Source organism: Haematobia irritans, chromosome 5 (assembly GCF_050003625.1).
Source record: "Haematobia irritans isolate KBUSLIRL chromosome 5, ASM5000362v1, whole genome shotgun sequence".
NCBI classification, from domain to species: domain Eukaryota; kingdom Metazoa; phylum Arthropoda; class Insecta; order Diptera; family Muscidae; genus Haematobia; species Haematobia irritans.
In genome coordinates this window covers 7,468,266-7,487,281 of record NC_134401.1, presented here as the reverse complement: position 1 = coordinate 7,487,281, position 19,016 = coordinate 7,468,266, and the positions used below count along the sequence as shown (strand labels likewise).

Below are 19,016 nucleotides of genomic sequence, written 5' to 3'. Positions count from 1 at the left end.
TAAAGTGAAAACTAAATCAGTAAGAAAAATGCATGAAATTATACATATTTGTTGTATATTTTATTATAACTTGATGGGAAAAAGCCCAAAGCAAATTTTCACAAAGTTTGTATTCCTTAAAATGGATTATTAAAGAAAAGTAATCGTGAAAAAATGACGTTTTTAGCGGCTAAACTCGAACTTAATACCCACCTTAACCGCGAAAATTTCAACGCGAAAAGCGAACATAGTACTGACTTTAACGACAAACTATTTAAAAATCTGCATCCGGACTATAGGTGAGTACTATGTTCGGTTTTCGAGTTGAAAATCACTTTATTTTCGGTATTTCTTTTCCTGAAATAATCAAAACTATAAAAGAAAACAAACATATTCCCTTAAAGTCATACCGAAATCTAGAGGAACGAGAAACTGCGCACCAATTGAGTTAATTTATCTGCCTTAAGCTGAGTACTATGTTCAGTTTTCAAGCTGAAAACCAGCTTGTTTTCACGGTTACTTTTTTTAATTAACTAATTTAGAAATATAAAATTATTTACAATCAATTCATTGGATCTTTTCCATCCATTATTTGGCAAGACTCGACCAAAATATAATCGTCTTCATAAATATATTTGTAGTTTTAATTTAGTGTTTTGGTGAAAAAACCGAACATAGTACACACCTTTATATTGAACTGTTAATAAAGTAACCGCGAAAATTTCAACGCGAAATTCGAACATAGTACTTATCTTATGGTAGTGATTACTTAAAATATTTCTTTCAATAAGAAATGGTATGCAACTCCATCGAATATTTGCAACTCATACATTCCACTTACGTCCATTTCAAACTATTGAGCCAATTCAATAATAGGAGATTAAAAATGGACAACATGAGTATAAATTTTATTAGAGAGAAAAGAAAACTAAATTTACATTGTATATATTTGCAATGCAGCTATCCACGATATGTTTGAAGAACCGAACTTCTTCTCCCTCAACGACGCACACATGAGTTAACAATCAGTCATGGTACAACGGCGTTTCTTTACTGTACGTTTTGGACAAGGTTGTCCACCATTTCGTGGTTCCGATATGACATAACGATAACGCTCTGAGTAGCCTAGACCACAACGAACACTACATTCGGACCAATTTGACCACTCGGACATGATGCATCCTTCAGGCACAGAGTCATCGCCAGCCGCATTGTAAGGACGATATGATGGAATATTAACAAGGGGTGCTGGACGTGTAGTAGTTATCTGTCCCGACGACGAAGACCCTATTAGGCTACACGTGTTCATACAATCATTTTCGGTAAGGAAATTATTCCGATTGCCCCGACAACCACCATAAGTGAATGTTTCACAACGTTCAGTGTCTTTGTTGTAGCCATAACGCATATAGTTGCCACGACAAGGTCCCCCATCCAAACGACTGGCACAGATTTCTAAGAGGCAATAGAACATATAATAACATTCTTCAAATTATATGTATGCCAACTCACCTTTGGCCATTTCATAATTGATGTTGCAGTCTTGGGATACTGAGCATTCCTTCTGTTGATTCAATTCCATGCGATTTGTACATTCTTCTTTGGTACTTCCCTCTTCCAAGAGCAAAACGCGGGTGCGTATTGTAACGCCCTTTCCACATGTGGCGGAACAAGGACTCCAATCACTCCATTGTGAAGTGGGACACATAGGATCCGGCAATTCCACTTGTTCAAAAGTACACTCTGGTTTCATACATTTTTGTTTTTCCACAATGGATATATGAGGGCAACGTTTACGACCCAAGTGATTTAAGAAGGTTCGAGTACGCATTGTAATACCTATACCGCATGATGCAGAACACTCTGACCATTGGCTCCAAGGAGTAGTTTGACAAATACCAGTGCCATCACCATTTTCGTTAACCAAAGAGGCAGAATTGGCCAAATTCTCACCCTCATCTTCTTCGTCTTGTGGGGAACTAGGGTGGAATAATATAGTTTTTGCCAACGTTAATATGCGTGTACCTCTTACCTGCATTCTGGAATGGCAGCCACACACATTTCCTTTGAAATTAACTGTCTTGAACATTTGGCCATTTCAGCTTTCTCAGGATTAACATATTGACGAGATCTCATACGAATACCCTTGCCACAAGTTACAGAACAAGGAGCCCATTGAGAATACTCAGTAACTCGGCATTCAGCTGCAAATATTGACGTTTAAAGCAAACACGAAATATCCAAGAATGTGATAAACCTACCCCGTGTGTCTTGATCCTCGCTGTCATCGGAAACTTCGAACTGCAGAGCTTGTAAGAATTCATCATCACAATTGTGTGAAATAATTTTCTCTCGACGTATATACAATTTAGCCAATGGGGCCATTTCTTTTGTCTGAGGGTTGTAAAATGGAGCTCTGGGATCTTCGGGATACATTGCGGTAATGCGATGCATACGTTCTCTAGGCTGGGTTTCTAAATTTGGGGACATGTAAGTAATGCCACTGTCAGTGCCTGCATCCCAAGGAAATAAATCAAAATCCATAGATTCTTTCCAAGAGCATTCTGCGGTACATAAATCTACACCACTTATACCAACAACCCAATCTGGCGAGGGGCCAAACATTGAGACCATCGACACCTTATGATGCTTGCGATCTACTCGGAAGGTTGATGAGGTGTTTGTGTTAACATTGGGATACCATAAACCAGCTGCCTTGATGAGAGTCCGTAGTTTCGGACCTTTTGCTCGTAGTTCAGTTTCCAAAGCAGAGGGTGAACCAAATTCAGCCAACGATTTGAAACCATCAGTTGATATGTGATTCTCTCCCCAGAAGGAGAAGTTGGTCTCGTGAGAAGCGCCTATGATGTCGGAGAAATGGGTAAGCCAAACTGCAAAGGGGAAATCCTTCGGATGGGTTTCGTTTGACCAAATGCCTTCAAAAACAAACTGAAAAATTGCATACATGAAAGCAATTATTTGTATTAAGATTGAGATATGTAGACTTACGCTATATTTGGCCTCATCGCAAGCGCAACACTCCTTTTGTACGGTAGTATGATCGGGCTTCTTTTCACATATAATTTGTGATAGTTGACCATCATCGGAGTACCAAGATCTGGGACCTTCATATACCATAGCCGACAAAGATACACATCCTGAACCAGCTTCAGGAGCCACCCACATAACTTGGATTTCTGTTTTAGGCAAATCATCGGCTTCCGCTACAGTATTGACACAGCGATCACTGAATTTCGTTAAAGAATCGCTAAACAATTGGAAACGACCAACACGTTGAGGATTTGCAGGTATGGGACGTCTTCCACCAATATGTGCCTCGGCAGTAATCGAAAAATGTGTAAAGTGTTGCACTTTTGTATGGGTACGAGATCCCAGAAGCAGAACTAAAAATGAGGATTTGCAAATGTTAGATTGTAATTAAATTTTAATATATAAATGATTTTAAAGTGCTTTGAAAGGTAAATGGAGTTTCATAAATTATATTCCAACCGATGGGGTGGAGTCGTTCTAAATTTATCTAAAAAGGAACCTAATAATTGCACTTTTTTGTAGTAACTTGTCGTGGTACAACTTCTCAATAGTGACGGCGCTTTTCCGACGAGTTTTGGATATCGTATACGACTGTTTTCGACATGGTGGGGATTCTCAGAAGCGCTGTCAAATTCAAAAAATGTTGGCAAGGAAGGTACTAAAATCTTCAACTAATTGAAGACGGACAACATTATTCGCATGGGAAAAATGGGCGATAGTTTCTAGCAATCGCTACTTAATTTTTTATAACCCTGTTCTATGAATTTGACCAATTGCTATTACCTGTACAAAGTAACTGATATTTTATCAGGTAAATTTTCTGTGACACATCATTATCGACTTCTTGCCGGTCTAAAAGTTTAAAATTAACATACGCAACTACGCATACATTCCTTTTTCGTCGCCAGCCTAATACGCACGGTTTTTAATCTACGCAACGCTCGGACAATCTGATTTAGGTATACAAATATAATTAGAGGGCTGTTTAATAACGACCGTAGTAAAAGGCGATCCAAGACGCGGGATATACTAAGAATTAAAAAGACGCGGAGAAAAATAATTCTTGACTAGTGATTTTTTTTAAATTAATGACTGCATATAGTAGAAACGGAAGTTAAAAATGGATTCGACCATAAATCGTACTGTAATCAATGATACCGAGTTCCGGAGCATTGGGGAAGTTTTGGTGGCCACTGATGGAATTTTTGCCATAAAATGCAAGAGCTGCAAAAACACCACATACAGATGGCAAACGTTTATGAGGCATGTCCATCAATTCCATGGTAATGAAATTAAATTTCAAACGAATGCCAATTTTATGGTATATTCTGTGGAGGAGCTTGTAAGCCTAAAGGACACTTGTGAGATAGATGAAAGTGAAGAGTCAGGAGTTGCTGAAGATGATCTCAAATGGTCAGACGATGAAGATGATATTGTGGAGAGACAATCAATGGCTTTTAGATCGATGTTGGATCAAGGTATTGGAAAAGGCCGTTATGCTAACGCTAAGAATGATAACTATGATGTTGAAAAAATCAAAAGTGTAACTTTGGCTAATATGTCGATCTTGAATGCATTTGAGGATTGTGATGTTTCATTGAATTTCGTAGAGAATTTAGATGAAACTCTAGTGGATGAAACAAAATCAAACGAGGATGGGCAAAATAATCAAAGAAATGGACATCTTTTAAGCAATGAGATTAAGGAGAACCGAGATCATGTGGGTGAAGATGGAAATGATTCGTTTATGAATTCCACATTGTTAAAGCAAATAGAACTAGAATGCGATTTAGATGAACAGGAACATACAATACCTAAAGATGAGAACCACGTAGGAAATGCATCGATTGAAAAAAATTTCGACCAAAATGTTTCTCGAAGTGAAGCCAACAAAGAACAGTCATCGAATAACGTAAGCAAATCCAATAAATGTGGTGGTCTTAAAAGCCTTTTGGGTGGCTTGGATGATTTGGGCAACGTTGATGATTTATTAGAAAGTATTGATGATAGCGTTGTGATTCCAAATGAGAAAAATGATTTAATTTCCGATATACTGGAATTCGATGGAGACCAAAGACAGCCAAAGAAGACATCAATCGACACTTTAATTACTAAAGATATGATAGAAATTTCAAAATCCCCCAAAGGAAAATCTATGATGGCATTACAATTAATGGCTGATTTGGATTTAGATGACCTTGATATTGGTAACTGTTTGGAGGGAATTTCTATGGTGGAAGAGAAAAATGCGACAACTAAGTGTAAGGAATCTTTACCTCTACCAAAATCAAATACCATATTTGATAACGAGATTTTAATGATGTCCACCAAAAGGTGTAAAACATCATCGGGCAATCAGGTAAATGACGGTATGGTAAAGAAAAGGAAATTGGGAGAAACACGAACATTTGAGGAAGCCATAAATGAAGACAACACATCAACTTTAGTGTATACAAATATGGAAACAGATTTACCTGAAACAGATGATATTTCGAATTCCCTTGAAATATTACTTACGAAGGATTTGGTTAATGAAGAAGACCTGGATATGCTAATCCATCAATTGGAAACTTCTACACCATGCACAGATGATGAGAACATACTAAATAAAACATTTATGGAAGAGACTTTTTCAGAAAATGAAAGCAAGAAGGAAGGCTACCCAGTTAACATAGCAAATTTAATAGAAATGGAAGTTTCCGATGATATGAGAAAGTCAGTATCAGCAGAAGATAATGAAAATATGGCCATTACAGGTACTCTTCTAGGTCCCATGTCAATTAATAAAGAAACAACAAAGCATGGGGCAAATGTAAATGAAAAGGAGCAAGAACATTTCATAGATCCGCAACAGGACAATACTAACGAAAGGATGGAAGAAGAAACTGAGATTCCCACCGTATTTGATCACTTAGTAGACGGTGTGTCAACTCATAACGAAGCTCGCAACCAAAGAGCAAATGAAAATGATATCAGAGAATCTGCGAATAAGGAAGAACAACATCAAAAATGTTTAGAGGAAAAAGTAGAAAATACCAAGATGAAAATGGAACAAGAAAATGAGATTCCTACTGATGAAGAATCACACAAGGGTCATAAATCCAGTGAAACTGACGAAGATTTTGAAAACCTTCTAAATGACGATCTATCAAATGCATTAAAAATGGCTTTAGGCGAAGAAGATATTGGTCTATTGAAGAGGGAAGTAGAAAATCCCAAAGGGAATTATTTCACCACAGATATTCAGCATATAGAAATAGAAGTTTCTCCAAAACAAAAAAACAAAACAAAAAATAGCCGTAAAGTAAAAAAGTTAAGCCCACAAAAATCTAACGAAGAAGAAAAATCTACTATCAACAGAAGACCGGCTTTATTAAAAGAAACAAAAAATATTCAATGCCCAGGTGAAAAATTATCACGTCACAAATTTAATGATTCACCAAAAAGGCAACTGTCGTCATTAAAACCCAGGGAACAAAAGGAAAATGTCTCTTTGGATCTAAAAACACCATCGTCACGTAAGGAACAACACAAAACGCCCCAAAAAAGTTTATCGAAAATTAAAAAGGAGAAACTTACACCAGCTAGATGTTTTATTGAAACCAATAGAGGCGATAGAACTCCTCTAAAAGTGGAGGAATTATTCTTGAAACAAAGTCCTAAAATCCAGGAGAAATTTGATAAAAAACTAAAACCTGAAACTCCAGCAGATAAAGTCAAAAAGCCAGTTATGGTTTTTAAACAAAGTCCTAAAACACAGGAAAAGTCCACTGGAAAAAGACAAAGTCCTAGAACTCTAGAAAAGTCTTGGGGAAAGAGAAACGCAAGCAATACTTTAACCCCCAGAACACCAGAGGAAAAGTATAGCAAAATATCTCCTTCGAAATGTAAAGTGGATTTGGTCAAAGCAAAACTTATAAAAACTCCCAAAAAAGTTGGTGCAACTGAAACAGTGGCCGCAGAAAAATCCACTGTGAACAATGTTTCTTTCGTAACTCCCCACAAAATTCGTAATTTGTCCATAAAGTTAGTTCGCTGTTCGCCCTTCCCTACAGGAGAAAAAAATGGACACAAATCCCACGATATTCAGACTAGCCCTAAACAGTTCAAAATACCAGAAACGAAAAAGAAATTACATGACAGTTCATCACCGAAAAAAAGTTCACTACCACTCCAAATAGATAACCTACATGTGACAAAAAATTCTAAAATGTCCAAAGACATAAAATTATCCAATTTACCAAATATAGCATCATATCCTGTCATGGCCCAAGTAGGTTTGTTGGAAAATTCAAAATCAATTCCACCATCTTCGATAGCTACAACAAAAACTAATTCAACACTAGTTTTCTCTCGCTTCAAAGAACGTCAAGCCACCATAGGTATTCCAAAAACTCGTTTAAAAGGTATAGTGAAGACACCTCTGAACAAAGTAGGATTTTTGAATCATAAGCGTTATACTCTCAATCGATCTGCTCGTAAGAAGGAGGTTTTACAAAGAATGCGCCACATAAAAAAGCAAATTTTCAAATCTATAGGATCTGATATTCTGGGTCAAACGAGTGCATTAAAGTCGCCAATTGCAAATAAAACCAAAAAGGCCAAAATCCAAATTGAAAATATACAAATTTTACCAAATGTTAAGGATGAGATTTTAACTCCTTTGTTGAATTCGCAAAATTTGTCACCATGGATTAGTCCACAAATAGCAGAAGCATCGCCCAAGAACTCAAAGAATACCGATAATATTTTAACGCCCACATCAGCACCATTAATTTCATCACCGAAATTGGAAGAAATATCTAGCAAAACATCTCAACCTAAGGCTATTGCATCTTCCAGCGAAAAGGCTACAAAAAGGCTGGCTTCGTCATCTATCCAAGAGGAACATCATGCCAAAAAGCCATACTCTTCTTCAAGCAGAGAAGAGCAAGGGCCTATGACAAAGACATTGGAAGAAATGGATTCTGTACAACTAGGACTCTCTGAGAGCGTAATGGATTTTCTACAGGTAGCCAAAAATATCTTTCTTTCTTTAAATATAGAAAATTAATTTTGTTTTTTTTTTTTTAGAGAGATTTAAAAGCAAATCGCTTAAATGTTGATAGTCTTCTTAACGAAGATATGCCCATGGATGATGATAGTCCTTGTGAATCAGGGGAAGAAAGTAACGGCAACGAGGACAACAAAAATGCTGAATGTAATATTAAACCCAAATTCACTCCGAAAAAAGAAGAAACGTGTGTTAGCAAAGGCATGGTCAAGGAAGATCGTTCACACACAAAAAATTCCCATAACGTGGATGCACCATTGGATCAAGTGGTAAAATGAGATTTTTAATTATTCATTAATCTACAGCACTTTAGGCTGATTATCTTTTCCAAATACCATGTGAAAATATCTGTCCGTCTGTACATTATACGCAAATTGCAAAGTTTTTCCCAAGTGATATTGATTAGTTTGAGAAAAATGTGGAAGGGTTATATTCGACATTGTAGTCCTATCTAATCCTCTTCTCTATTTACTCATCCCTTATTTGGATATTAGTGATCATAACTAAAAATGAAATAAATTTGTATAAATTGCCTGCGCAGAAAAAAAATTCACAAAAATTTTTCCAATTAAAATTTTTATAGAGTTTTAAAAAAATATTCAATTAAAAATTTAATTGATTCAAAAAAAAAAATAATTGATTCAATAGTATCAATTAATTTTTTAATTGATACTATCATTTCTGTGATTGAAGACATTTCAATTAAAAAATTAATTGGATCAATTAATTTCGTGATTGGACCAGAAAAATTTTAATTAATTTTAAAGTTCAATAATGGGTCCTAAAATTTACAACATGCAGTCATCATCTAAACATTTCAGGTTTATGCCTTAAAATATAATTACACTACGAACACTAAAAGTGGTGTAGGATATAACATAGCTGGCTCCGCCCTCTTCCATATATGGAAAAAAATTTCACGACAATTTTTCTAATTAAAATTTTAATTGAGTTTTAAAAAAATTTTCAATTAAAAAATTAATTGATTCAATTTTTAATTGAAACAATTAAACTCAAATATTGATAGTATCAATTAATTTTTTATTGACTTTCAATTAATTTTTTTAATTGACACTATCATTTCTGTAAATGAAGACATTTCAATTACAAAATTAATTTCGTGATTGAATCAGATAAAAAAATGTTTGTATGAACTAATTCCTAAAATCTTTTTATTTTTAGAAAAAAGAACAAAATTCCAATGATGAAATTGTGGGCAATATCAAGGTAATATTTTAATTTTAATACAATCTAAAAGTACAATATTAAAAAAAATTAATTTTCTAAATTTTTTAGAATATCGTTCCTAAAGTTTTACACAAAGATTATGATGAGAAAAAAGATTTAGAACTCTTGCAACACGTTGGCGTAAGTGAAATGTTGTTCAATTATAAAACAATGCACTTTTCTAAATATATTTATTCATTTTCTTTATATTCTAGTTAAAAATCATCAAATTTTCCGATATTGAAGATATTCATCCACTGGAAATGGTAGAAGAAATGCAAAATAAAGCCAAGGAATTTGCCAATATCTGTCAAGAGTTTCATAAAGTTTTTACCTCCAAACGTACGGAAAATGAGGAATATTTTCAACAACTATTGAATCAAACCAATCAAAAGCTTAATGTCAACTTTAAGCTATGCGATCTTAAACGTTTGATCAATATGATTGTTATGTGGTATACGAATTGCTATAATCGTAAATTTCTAGAGAAAATTCCCATACCGGAAGTAACCATGAAATATTTACTAATGTTTCATTTCGTACCGAAAACAGCGAAACGTTTATATTATTGTGAATTTTGTCCAAAGCACTTTAGTACTGAAAATCGTTACTATAACCATCGTATAGTTCACACTGGAGCCGTGGATCCCTTTGTGTGTAGTTTTTGCTTTGTGGGATTTTCACGTATAAATCAATTTAAAGCGCATGTATCGACATGTAAAAAGTTGAAAAAGGAGGAAAATACAAAAGAAAATAAAAGGGGGTTGAGAATTTCACCAAAGAATAAAAGTAATGTGGAGGAGAAAAACAAATCAACAAAAATCAGAAATTAAACTGAAGGGCGCTCAAATAATAACTGTTCACTATTGTCCAAAATGTAAAATGATCTTCAATACAGCTAGCGAATTGAAAAATCACATTGCAACATGCAAACACAATCAAAAGAGGCTTTCCCCAAGATCGATAGCTAAACACAAGAATCTTTCTTAAATTGAAAAAATCAGCAGTTTGAATTAAAGTTTCGCTTGTATGCAAGCTGGCCTTGCCAAAGGTATGTATGTGGTAAATAAAACTGTTGTGTTATATTTTGCTCTTTTTCTGGTCAACTTGTGTTACATTTTCTTAAAACATATTTTGCTTACATTTTTACCATATCGTTGGTATATCACTTGTCAAGCAAACTACTATTTTTCAAACAATAACGAAGCCCACAGAATGTAAAAGAAAAAAAAAACTTTTATATTTAAAGCACTACTTAAATGAACCAATTTTTTCATTTGTTAATAATCCTGGGATTTTCTTCGAGAATTTTAAATATCTCAAAATATTTTAAATATTACAATAGAATTTGCATAGTATTCTAATCATGGTTGCCACCGTGGGTAGAATTCTACCAAAACTGCTAGATTTTGTATTGTTTAATAGATTGGTAGAATTCTTGATGTTTTGGTAGATTTTGAAAAAAATATTTAATTCCAATTTTTTTACATTTCTAAACTTTTATATAGGAATAAAATTTTAGCAAATTTTTTTATAGAAATAAATTTTGGCAAAATTTTCTAGAGAAATAAAATTTGGACAACATTTTCTAGAGAAAAAAAATTGGACAAAACTTTCTATAGAACTTAAATTTTGACAAAATTTTATATAGAACTAAAATTTTGACAAAATTTTTTATAGAAATACAATTTTGACAATATTTTCTATACAAATAAGATTTTGGCAAAATTTTCTATAGAAATAAAATTTTGACAAAATTTCCTATAGAAATAAAATTTTGATAAAATTTTCTATAGAAATAAAATTTTGGTAAAATTTTCTATAGAAATAAAATGTTGACAAAATGTTCTATAGAAATAAAATGTTGACAAAATGTTCTATAGAAATAAAATTTTGACAAAATTTTCTATAGAAATAAAATTTTGACAAAATTTCCTATAGAAATAAATTTTGCACAAAATTTTTTTCAGAAATAAAATTTTGACAAAATTTCCTATAGAAATAAAATGTTGACAAAATTTTCTATAGAAATAAAATTTTGGTAAAATTTTCTATAGAAATAAAATGTTGACAAAATGTTCTATAGAAATAAAATTTTGACAAAATTTTCTATAGAAATAAAATTTTGACAAAATTTTCTATAGAAATAAAATTTTGACAAAATTTTCTATAGAAATAAAATTTAGACAAAATTTTCTATAGAAATAAAATTTTGACACAATTTTCAATAGCAATAAAATGTTGACACAATTTTTATAGAAATAAAATTTTGACACAATTTTCTAGAGAAAAAAAACTTTGATGAAATTTTGTAGAGAAATAACATTTTTACAAAATTTTGTAGAGAAATAATTTTTTTCCCAAATTTTCCAGACAATAAAATTATCATAAAAAAATAAGATTTTTTTTTAAATTTTGTTAGATTTTTCTTCAAAGTTTGGTAGGTTATTATTTTCTATAGAAATAAAATTTTGACAAAATTTTCCATAGAAATAAAATTTTGACAAAATTTTCTATAGAAATAAAATTTTGACAAAATTTCCTATAGAAATAAATTTTGCACAAAATTTTTTTCAGAAATAAAATTTTGACAAAATTTCCTATAGAAATAAAATGTTGACAAAATTTTCTATAGAAATAAAATGTTGGTAAAATTTTCTATAGAAATAAAATGTTGACAAAATGTTCTATAGAAATAAAATTTTGACAAAATTTTCTATAGAAATAAAATTTTGACAAAATTTTCTATAGAAATAAAATTTTGACAAAATTTTCTATAGAAATAAAATTTTGACAAAATTTTCTATAGAAATAAAATTTAGACAAAATTTTCTATAGAAATAAAATTTTGACACAATTTTCAATAGCAATAAAATGTTGACACAATTTTTATAGAAATAAAATTTTGACACAATTTTCTAGAGAAAAAAAAACTTTGATGAAATTTTGTAGAGAAATAACATTTTTACAAAATTTTGTAGAGAAATAATTTTTTTCCCAAATTTTCCAGACAATAAAATTATCATAAAAAAATAAGATTTTTTTTTAAATTTTGGTAGATTTTTCTTCAAAGTTTGGTAGGTTATTATTTTCTATAGAAATAAAATTTTGACAAAATTTTCTATAGAAATAAAATTTTGACAAAATTTTCTATAGAAATAAAATTTTGACAACATTTTCTATAGAAATAAAATTTAGACAACATTTTCTATAGAAATAAAATTTTAACCAAATTTTTATAGAAATAAAATTTTGACAAAATTTTCTAGAGAAAAAAAAACTTTTGATGAAATTTTGTAGAGAAATAACATTTTTACAAAATTTTGTAGAGAAATAAATTTTTTCCCAAATTTTCCAGAACAATAAAATTATCATAAAAAAATAAGATTTTTTTTTAAATTTTGGTAGATTTTTCTTCAAAGTTTGGTAGGTTATTATTTTCTATAGAAATAAAATTTTGACAAAATTTTCTATAGAAATAAAATTTTGACAAAATTTTCTATAGAAATAAAATTTTGACAACATTTTCTATAGAAATAAAATTTAGACAACATTTTCTATAGAAATAAAATTTTAACCAAATTTTTATAGAAATAAAATTTTGACACAATTTTCTAGAGAAAAAAAAACTTTGATGAAATTTTGTAGAGAAATAACATTTTTACAAAATTTTGTAGAGAAATAATTTTTTTCCCAAATTTTCCAGACAATAAAATTATCATAAAAAAATAAGATTTTTTTTTAAATTTTGGTAGATTTTTCTTCAAAGTTTGGTAGGTTATTATTTTCTATAGAAATAAAATTTTGACAAAATTTTCTATAGAAATAAAATTTTGACAAAATTTTCTATAGAAATAAAATTTTGACAACATTTTCTATAGAAATAAAATTTAGACAACATTTTCTATAGAAATAAAATTTTAACCAAATTTTTATAGAAATAAAATTTTGACAAAATTTTCTAGAGAAAAAAAAACTTTTGATGAAATTTTGTAGAGAAATAACATTTTTACAAAATTTTGTAGAGAAATAAATTTTTTCCCAAATTTTCCAGAACAATAAAATTATCATAAAAAAAATAAGATTTTTTTTTAAATTTGGTAGATTTTTCTTCAAAGTTTGGTAGGTTAATATTTTCTATAGAAATAAAATTTTGACAAAATTTTCTATAGAAATAAAATTTTGACTAAATTTTCTATAGAAATAAAATTTTGACAAAATTTTCTATAGAAATAAAATTTTGCCAAAATTTTCTATAGAAATAAAATTTCGACACAATTTTCAATAGAAATAAAATTTTGACCAAATTTTTATAGAAATAAAATTTTGACAAAATTTTCTAGAGAAAAAAAAACTGATGAAATTTTGTAGAGAAATAACATTTTTACAAAATTTTGTAGAGAAATAAATGTTTTCCCAAATTTTCCAGAACAATAAAATTATCATAAAAAAATAAGATTTTTTTCTAAATTTGGTAGATTTTTCTTCAAAGTTTGGTAGGTTATTATTTTCTATAGAAATAAAATTTTGACAAAATTTTCTATAGAAATAAAATGTTGACAAAAATTTTTATAGAAATAAAATTTTGACACAATTTTCTATAAAAATAAAATTTTGACAAAATTTTCTCTAGAAATAAAATTTTGACCAAATTTTCTAGAGAAATAACATTTTGACCAAATTTTCTAGGGAAATAACATTTTGACAAAATTTTCTAGAGAAAAAAACTTTTGATGAAATTGTGTAGAGAAATAACATTTTTACAAAATTTGGTAGAAAAAGAAATTTTTTTCCAAATTTTCCAGAACAATAAAATTATCATAAAAAAATAAGATTTTTTTTTAATTTGGTAGATTTTTCTTCAAAGTTTGGTAGGTTATTATTGGCACGTGTGGCAGTCGTGGTTGTAACGAACTTTCTGTTGATTAAAGTTTTCCAATTGATGTAAAAATTACATTTAGTACTAAAAGCACCTATTTTATTTAGGTATTAAAATCCCAATTTCGTAGGTGTTAAAATTTCTAATATTCTTCAGTTGATTCAAGTTTTTAAATCGAGTTAAAAAATTACGTGTTTTTAGTCTTAACAAGTTCCTATCTTATGCTATGTTCCCAATGACTCGTTTTCCTCATTCGTTTTCCCAAAACATTTCACCATTCACACCGAGTTGAGATGTTTTAGTTTGACAGTTGCAATGGAAAATCGAAATTTCCATTTACTGGGTGGGTACTCAGTTCGAGTTTAGCCGGTAAAATCAAACCTAAATCTGCACAAACATAATAAAATTATATCTTCTCGTTGCAAATTTGATTATAAATTGATGAGAAATTATATAATGCAAAAATTGAAAAGTTTATTTTCGGTGAAATGAATTAATAAAGAAAAGTAACCGTGAAAAAATTTCTAAATTAATTTGTTTTTATTTTCACATCTCTACGTTCTTAAAAGTGTTTGTTTATTCGTTTTTCAATGAAATTTATTTCGATAATTTGGCATATATTTTGAAAAGACTATGTTTGTGTCAGAGATTATTCCAAAATTAGAGGGGTTCACATTCTAAAATTGACGTGTTTTTGAGGAAAACTTGTGTTTTGAACTTGATTTTTTTTTTCGTATGGGGAAAACGTTTATTTTTAAAATGCTTATAAAAGGAAAACATTTCAAAACAGGCTTGTTGAGAACGCCAGGTGAAGTTTAACATCCCCATTTGATGGGTTATAACATCTCCTAAAATTTCTAATGTTCTACATCGAAGAAACGAATTATATATATAACAAGTGAGGAAATTTCCATACATTACATTAATTTTTTTATTTCATAAAAAAGTATATCCTTATTTGATTACTTTAAAATTTTCATTTTTAATTTTGGCCATCAATTACAAGAGAAATTGATGTTCAAAGTGAAACCTACAGTTGAAATCATATTAATTACATTTTAGTTTTAATTTCCGATTTCTGAAAAAGGAAATGTTACAATATAAAAATGTGTAATATACATTAATGTACTTTAATTGTTCTTACTATTAATTTGTTAAAATAATAATAAAAATAAAAAATACCCTATTAGATTTTTTTTATTTTTTTATTTATATACTATAACAGATACATATGTTGATCCGAAATCGAAATATCTGAGGGATCGCCTACAAACACAAACTCTCAAACAGACTAATTGACTCATACGACAAAATGTGCACCCAAAGAAATTTGTTAGTAGATACACAACTATGAATATGGGCAATTTTTGAGTACACAGAAACAAATATTACCAAATTTATCCAATTAAAAAGTTGACATTGTTTTTCAATCAATAAATTAATTGATACAATTAACTTTTTAATCAAGATAGAAACATTAAGTTAATTAAGTCAATGATTGAAAACTTTTAATTAAAATATTAATTGATACAATTAACTTTTTCGAAAACTAAGTCAATTAAAAAAATTATGTTTTTAGACATCTGAAGTTGCTTTTGGTCTTTTAAGGCCAGGTATTTTTATGCGAATAGATTAGTTTATTCCATTTTTTTTTCATCCAACGTTTCGCTGGGTGATTCCAGCTTCTTCAGGGATGGTATCTTTATTGAATCTGGCAATTTTTATAATATAACAATTATTAATTTTAATATATTCCATATTCCATATGCCAATTAGGAACTTGACTCTTCAAAATTGTTCAGTTAATGTTAACCGGATAAAAGATATTTCCATTTTTTGTTTTTTCGTCATCTCATTTATCAACAGGTTTTCCTTAATTGTCATCGGCGTTGGGTTTTTTAAAATGCAAACTGTAAGATCCCATATTCTAAATATAGAATTTACAAAATTTCCTTTCCTTCTTCGCTAATAGCTCCCATCTAAAAATGTCTTCTAATGACACTAAACTTGAGATATGCATGTCGACAAGCTTTAATTGAAGACTAGCCATTTCATAGAATCTATTGTTTTTACACTGAACCTCATAATTCACTACTCCCACACATAGTTTTGAGTTTGAGTTTTATGCACATATGGGGAGGGTAATAATGCTTGTACTTACTGTTATATGCTTTTCCCGGCACATATCCATTGGGGCCATCAGCCACAATTAATTTGTATCCATTATCACCTCGTGTACGTCTTCCATGTGGTAGATGTGTCGGGGCTCGAGTGCATCCGTGGACAAATGTCAAAGCGATGATGATTAGCCACAAACAGAGTGGCCGTGGTGTTGCTGAACGAGCCAGCATTTTAATTAAGATTTCAATTTCCAACTAAGAATGATGATGGTGCTTTATATTCAATTCTAGAACAATGTTGTATAATGAATTTCGATTTTTTTCTTTTCTTTTTTCAAAACTCTTGGTTCGATTTTTTTTTATTCTCAGTATTTTAGTATTTTATGATAGTGGCGGTACACTTACACTATGATGTTTTTTTTTATGTAGGTTTCTACACTACAATGGGTATTTACTTATCAGTTGAAGCTATTATCACCAAGGAATTGATACAGACGCGTTTTTGTTGCTTATTATAATGAGCACGGACGAATCTGATCTCTTTGGAATAAAAAAGGCATCAACCTTTTACGAGGTTTTCAATTAAAAAAAAAAATATGTACTTTTTTATTGTTTGGTTTTTTCTTTATTCCTTACAATACAATTCGAGCCGCTAAACCATAGAAGTTGATTGAAGAGCACACACGAGATGACTGATTCGAAATTTAGTTTTGTTTTGCATCTTCAACAGTAAAATATTGTGAAAGACAATGTTTTGAGATTAAATATAAGACAGCAGAGAAGGGAATGCCAGAGTAGCAGTAATAATTAGAATAGGATGGCTTGAATGAGGAAAATGTTTTTTAAAAAAAATTTTTCAAAAAATTATTTAAAAAAATTCTATAGAAATAAAATTTTGATAAAATTTTCTATAGATATAAAATTTTGAGAAAAACTTCTATAGAAATAAAATTTTGAGAACATTTTCTATAGAAACAAAATTTTCTATAGAACTAAAATTTTGATAAAATATTCTATAGAAATAAAATTTTGACAAAATTTTCTGTAGAAATACAGTTTTGAAAACATTTTCTATAGAAATACAGTTTTGACAAAATTTACTACAGAAATAAAATTTTGTTAAAATTTTCTATAAAAATAAAATTTTGTTAAAATTTTCTATAGAAATAAAATTTAGTTAAAATTTTCTATAGAAATAAAATTTTGACAGAAATTTCCAAAGACACAATTTTCTTCCAAAGAAATAAAATTTTCTATAGAAGTAACATTTTTACAAAATTTTATAGAACTAAAATTTTCTATAGAAATAAAATTTTGACAAACTTTTCTATAGAAATAAAATTTTGACAAAATTTTCTATAGATGTAAAATTTTGACAAAATTTTCTATAGAAATAAAATTTTGAAAAAATTTTCTATAGAAATAAATTTTTTTCTGGTCTTTTATAAGAGAGTGTGAAGCTGTGCACACCAGAACAAATCCTTGAAAACGGTTTTGACGAAGTCAACCGAAATATTGGAAAAAAAAAATAAAAGAAAAACACATACCTATGTTTTTTAATCGAAATAAAATTTTGACAAAATTTTCTATAGAAATAAAATTTTAACAAAATTTTCTATAGAAATAAAATTTTTGACAAAATGTTCTATAGAAACAAAATTTTGACAAACTTTTCTATAGAAATAAAATTTCGACAAAATTTTCTATAGAAATAAAATTTTGAAAAAATTTTTATATAGAAATAAACTTTTGCGAACATTTTCTATAGAAATAAAATTTTGACAAAATTTTCTATAGAAATAATATTTTGACAAAATTTTCTATAGAAATAAAATATTGACAAAATTTTCCAAAGAAATAAAATTTTGACAAAATTTTCTATAGAAATAAAATTATGACAAAATTTTCTATAGAAGTAAAATTTTGAGAAAATTTTCTATAGAAATAAAATTTTGACAAAATTTTCTAGAAACACAACTTTGACCAACTTTTTATAGAAATAAAATTTTGACAAAATTTTCTATAGAAATAAAATTTTACCAAAATTTTCTATAGAAATAAATTTTTGACAAAATTTTTCATAGAAATAAAATTTTGACAAAATTTTCTATAGAAATAAAATGTTGACAAAATTTTCTATAGAAATAAAATTTTAAGAAAATTTTCTATAGAAATAAAATTTTTAAAAAATCTATAGAAATAAAATTTAAAAAATCTATAGAAATAAAATTTTGAGAAAATTTTCTATAGAAATAAAATTTTGGGAAAATTTTCTATAGAAATAAAATTTAAAAAAAAATTCTATAGAAATAATATTTTACCAAATTTTTCTATAGAAATAAAATGTTAACAAAATTTTCTATAGAAAAAAATTTTGACAAAATTTTCTATAGAAACAAAATTTTGACAAAATTTTCTATAGAAACAAAATTTTGACAAAATTTTCTATAGAAACAAAATTTTGACAAACTTTTCTATAGAAATAAAATTTTGAGAAAGTTTTCTAGAAACACAACTTTGACAAACTTTTTATAGAAATAAAATTTTGACAAAATTTTCTATAAAGTAAAATTTTGACAAAATTTTCTATAGAAGTAAAATTCTGACAAAATTTTCTATAGAAATAAAATTTTACCAAAATTTTCTATAGAAATAAATTTTTGACAAAATTTTCCATAGAAATAAAATTTTGACAAAATTTTCTATA

The 19,016-nt window shown here is 29.0% G+C and overlaps 2 protein-coding genes across 4 annotated transcripts; one reads left to right on the top strand and one right to left on the bottom strand.

The window, feature by feature from the left end:
• Positions 1 to 859: 859 nt before the first annotated feature.
• On the bottom strand, positions 860 to 17,024 carry fat-spondin (extracellular matrix protein f-spondin). Of its 3 annotated transcripts, none has more exons than XM_075313483.1 (7): positions 16,946 to 17,024; positions 16,351 to 16,873; positions 2,989 to 3,383; positions 2,241 to 2,928; positions 2,012 to 2,183; positions 1,492 to 1,958; positions 860 to 1,434 (listed from the first exon to the last, which is right to left on the bottom strand). In XM_075313483.1, exons 2-7 carry the CDS (start codon positions 16,538 to 16,540, stop codon positions 998 to 1,000), a joined length of 2,349 nt encoding a protein of 782 aa, XP_075169598.1. In that variant the 5' UTR covers positions 16,541 to 16,873; positions 16,946 to 17,024; the 3' UTR covers positions 860 to 997. The 3 variants fall into 3 exon arrangements, with proteins under 3 accessions (XP_075169598.1, XP_075169597.1, XP_075169599.1); XM_075313482.1 differs by having other exon boundaries at positions 16,351 to 16,596; positions 16,715 to 17,004; XM_075313484.1 differs by having other exon boundaries at positions 16,351 to 16,564; positions 16,715 to 17,004.
• LOC142241690 (uncharacterized) lies at positions 4,054 to 10,570 on the top strand. Its single transcript, XM_075313481.1, has 5 exons — positions 4,054 to 8,041; positions 8,104 to 8,352; positions 9,266 to 9,310; positions 9,380 to 9,451; positions 9,526 to 10,570. Exons 1-5 carry the CDS (start codon positions 4,151 to 4,153, stop codon positions 10,141 to 10,143), a joined length of 4,875 nt encoding a protein of 1,624 aa, XP_075169596.1. The 5' UTR covers positions 4,054 to 4,150; the 3' UTR covers positions 10,144 to 10,570.
• Positions 17,025 to 19,016: the final 1,992 nt, after the last annotated feature.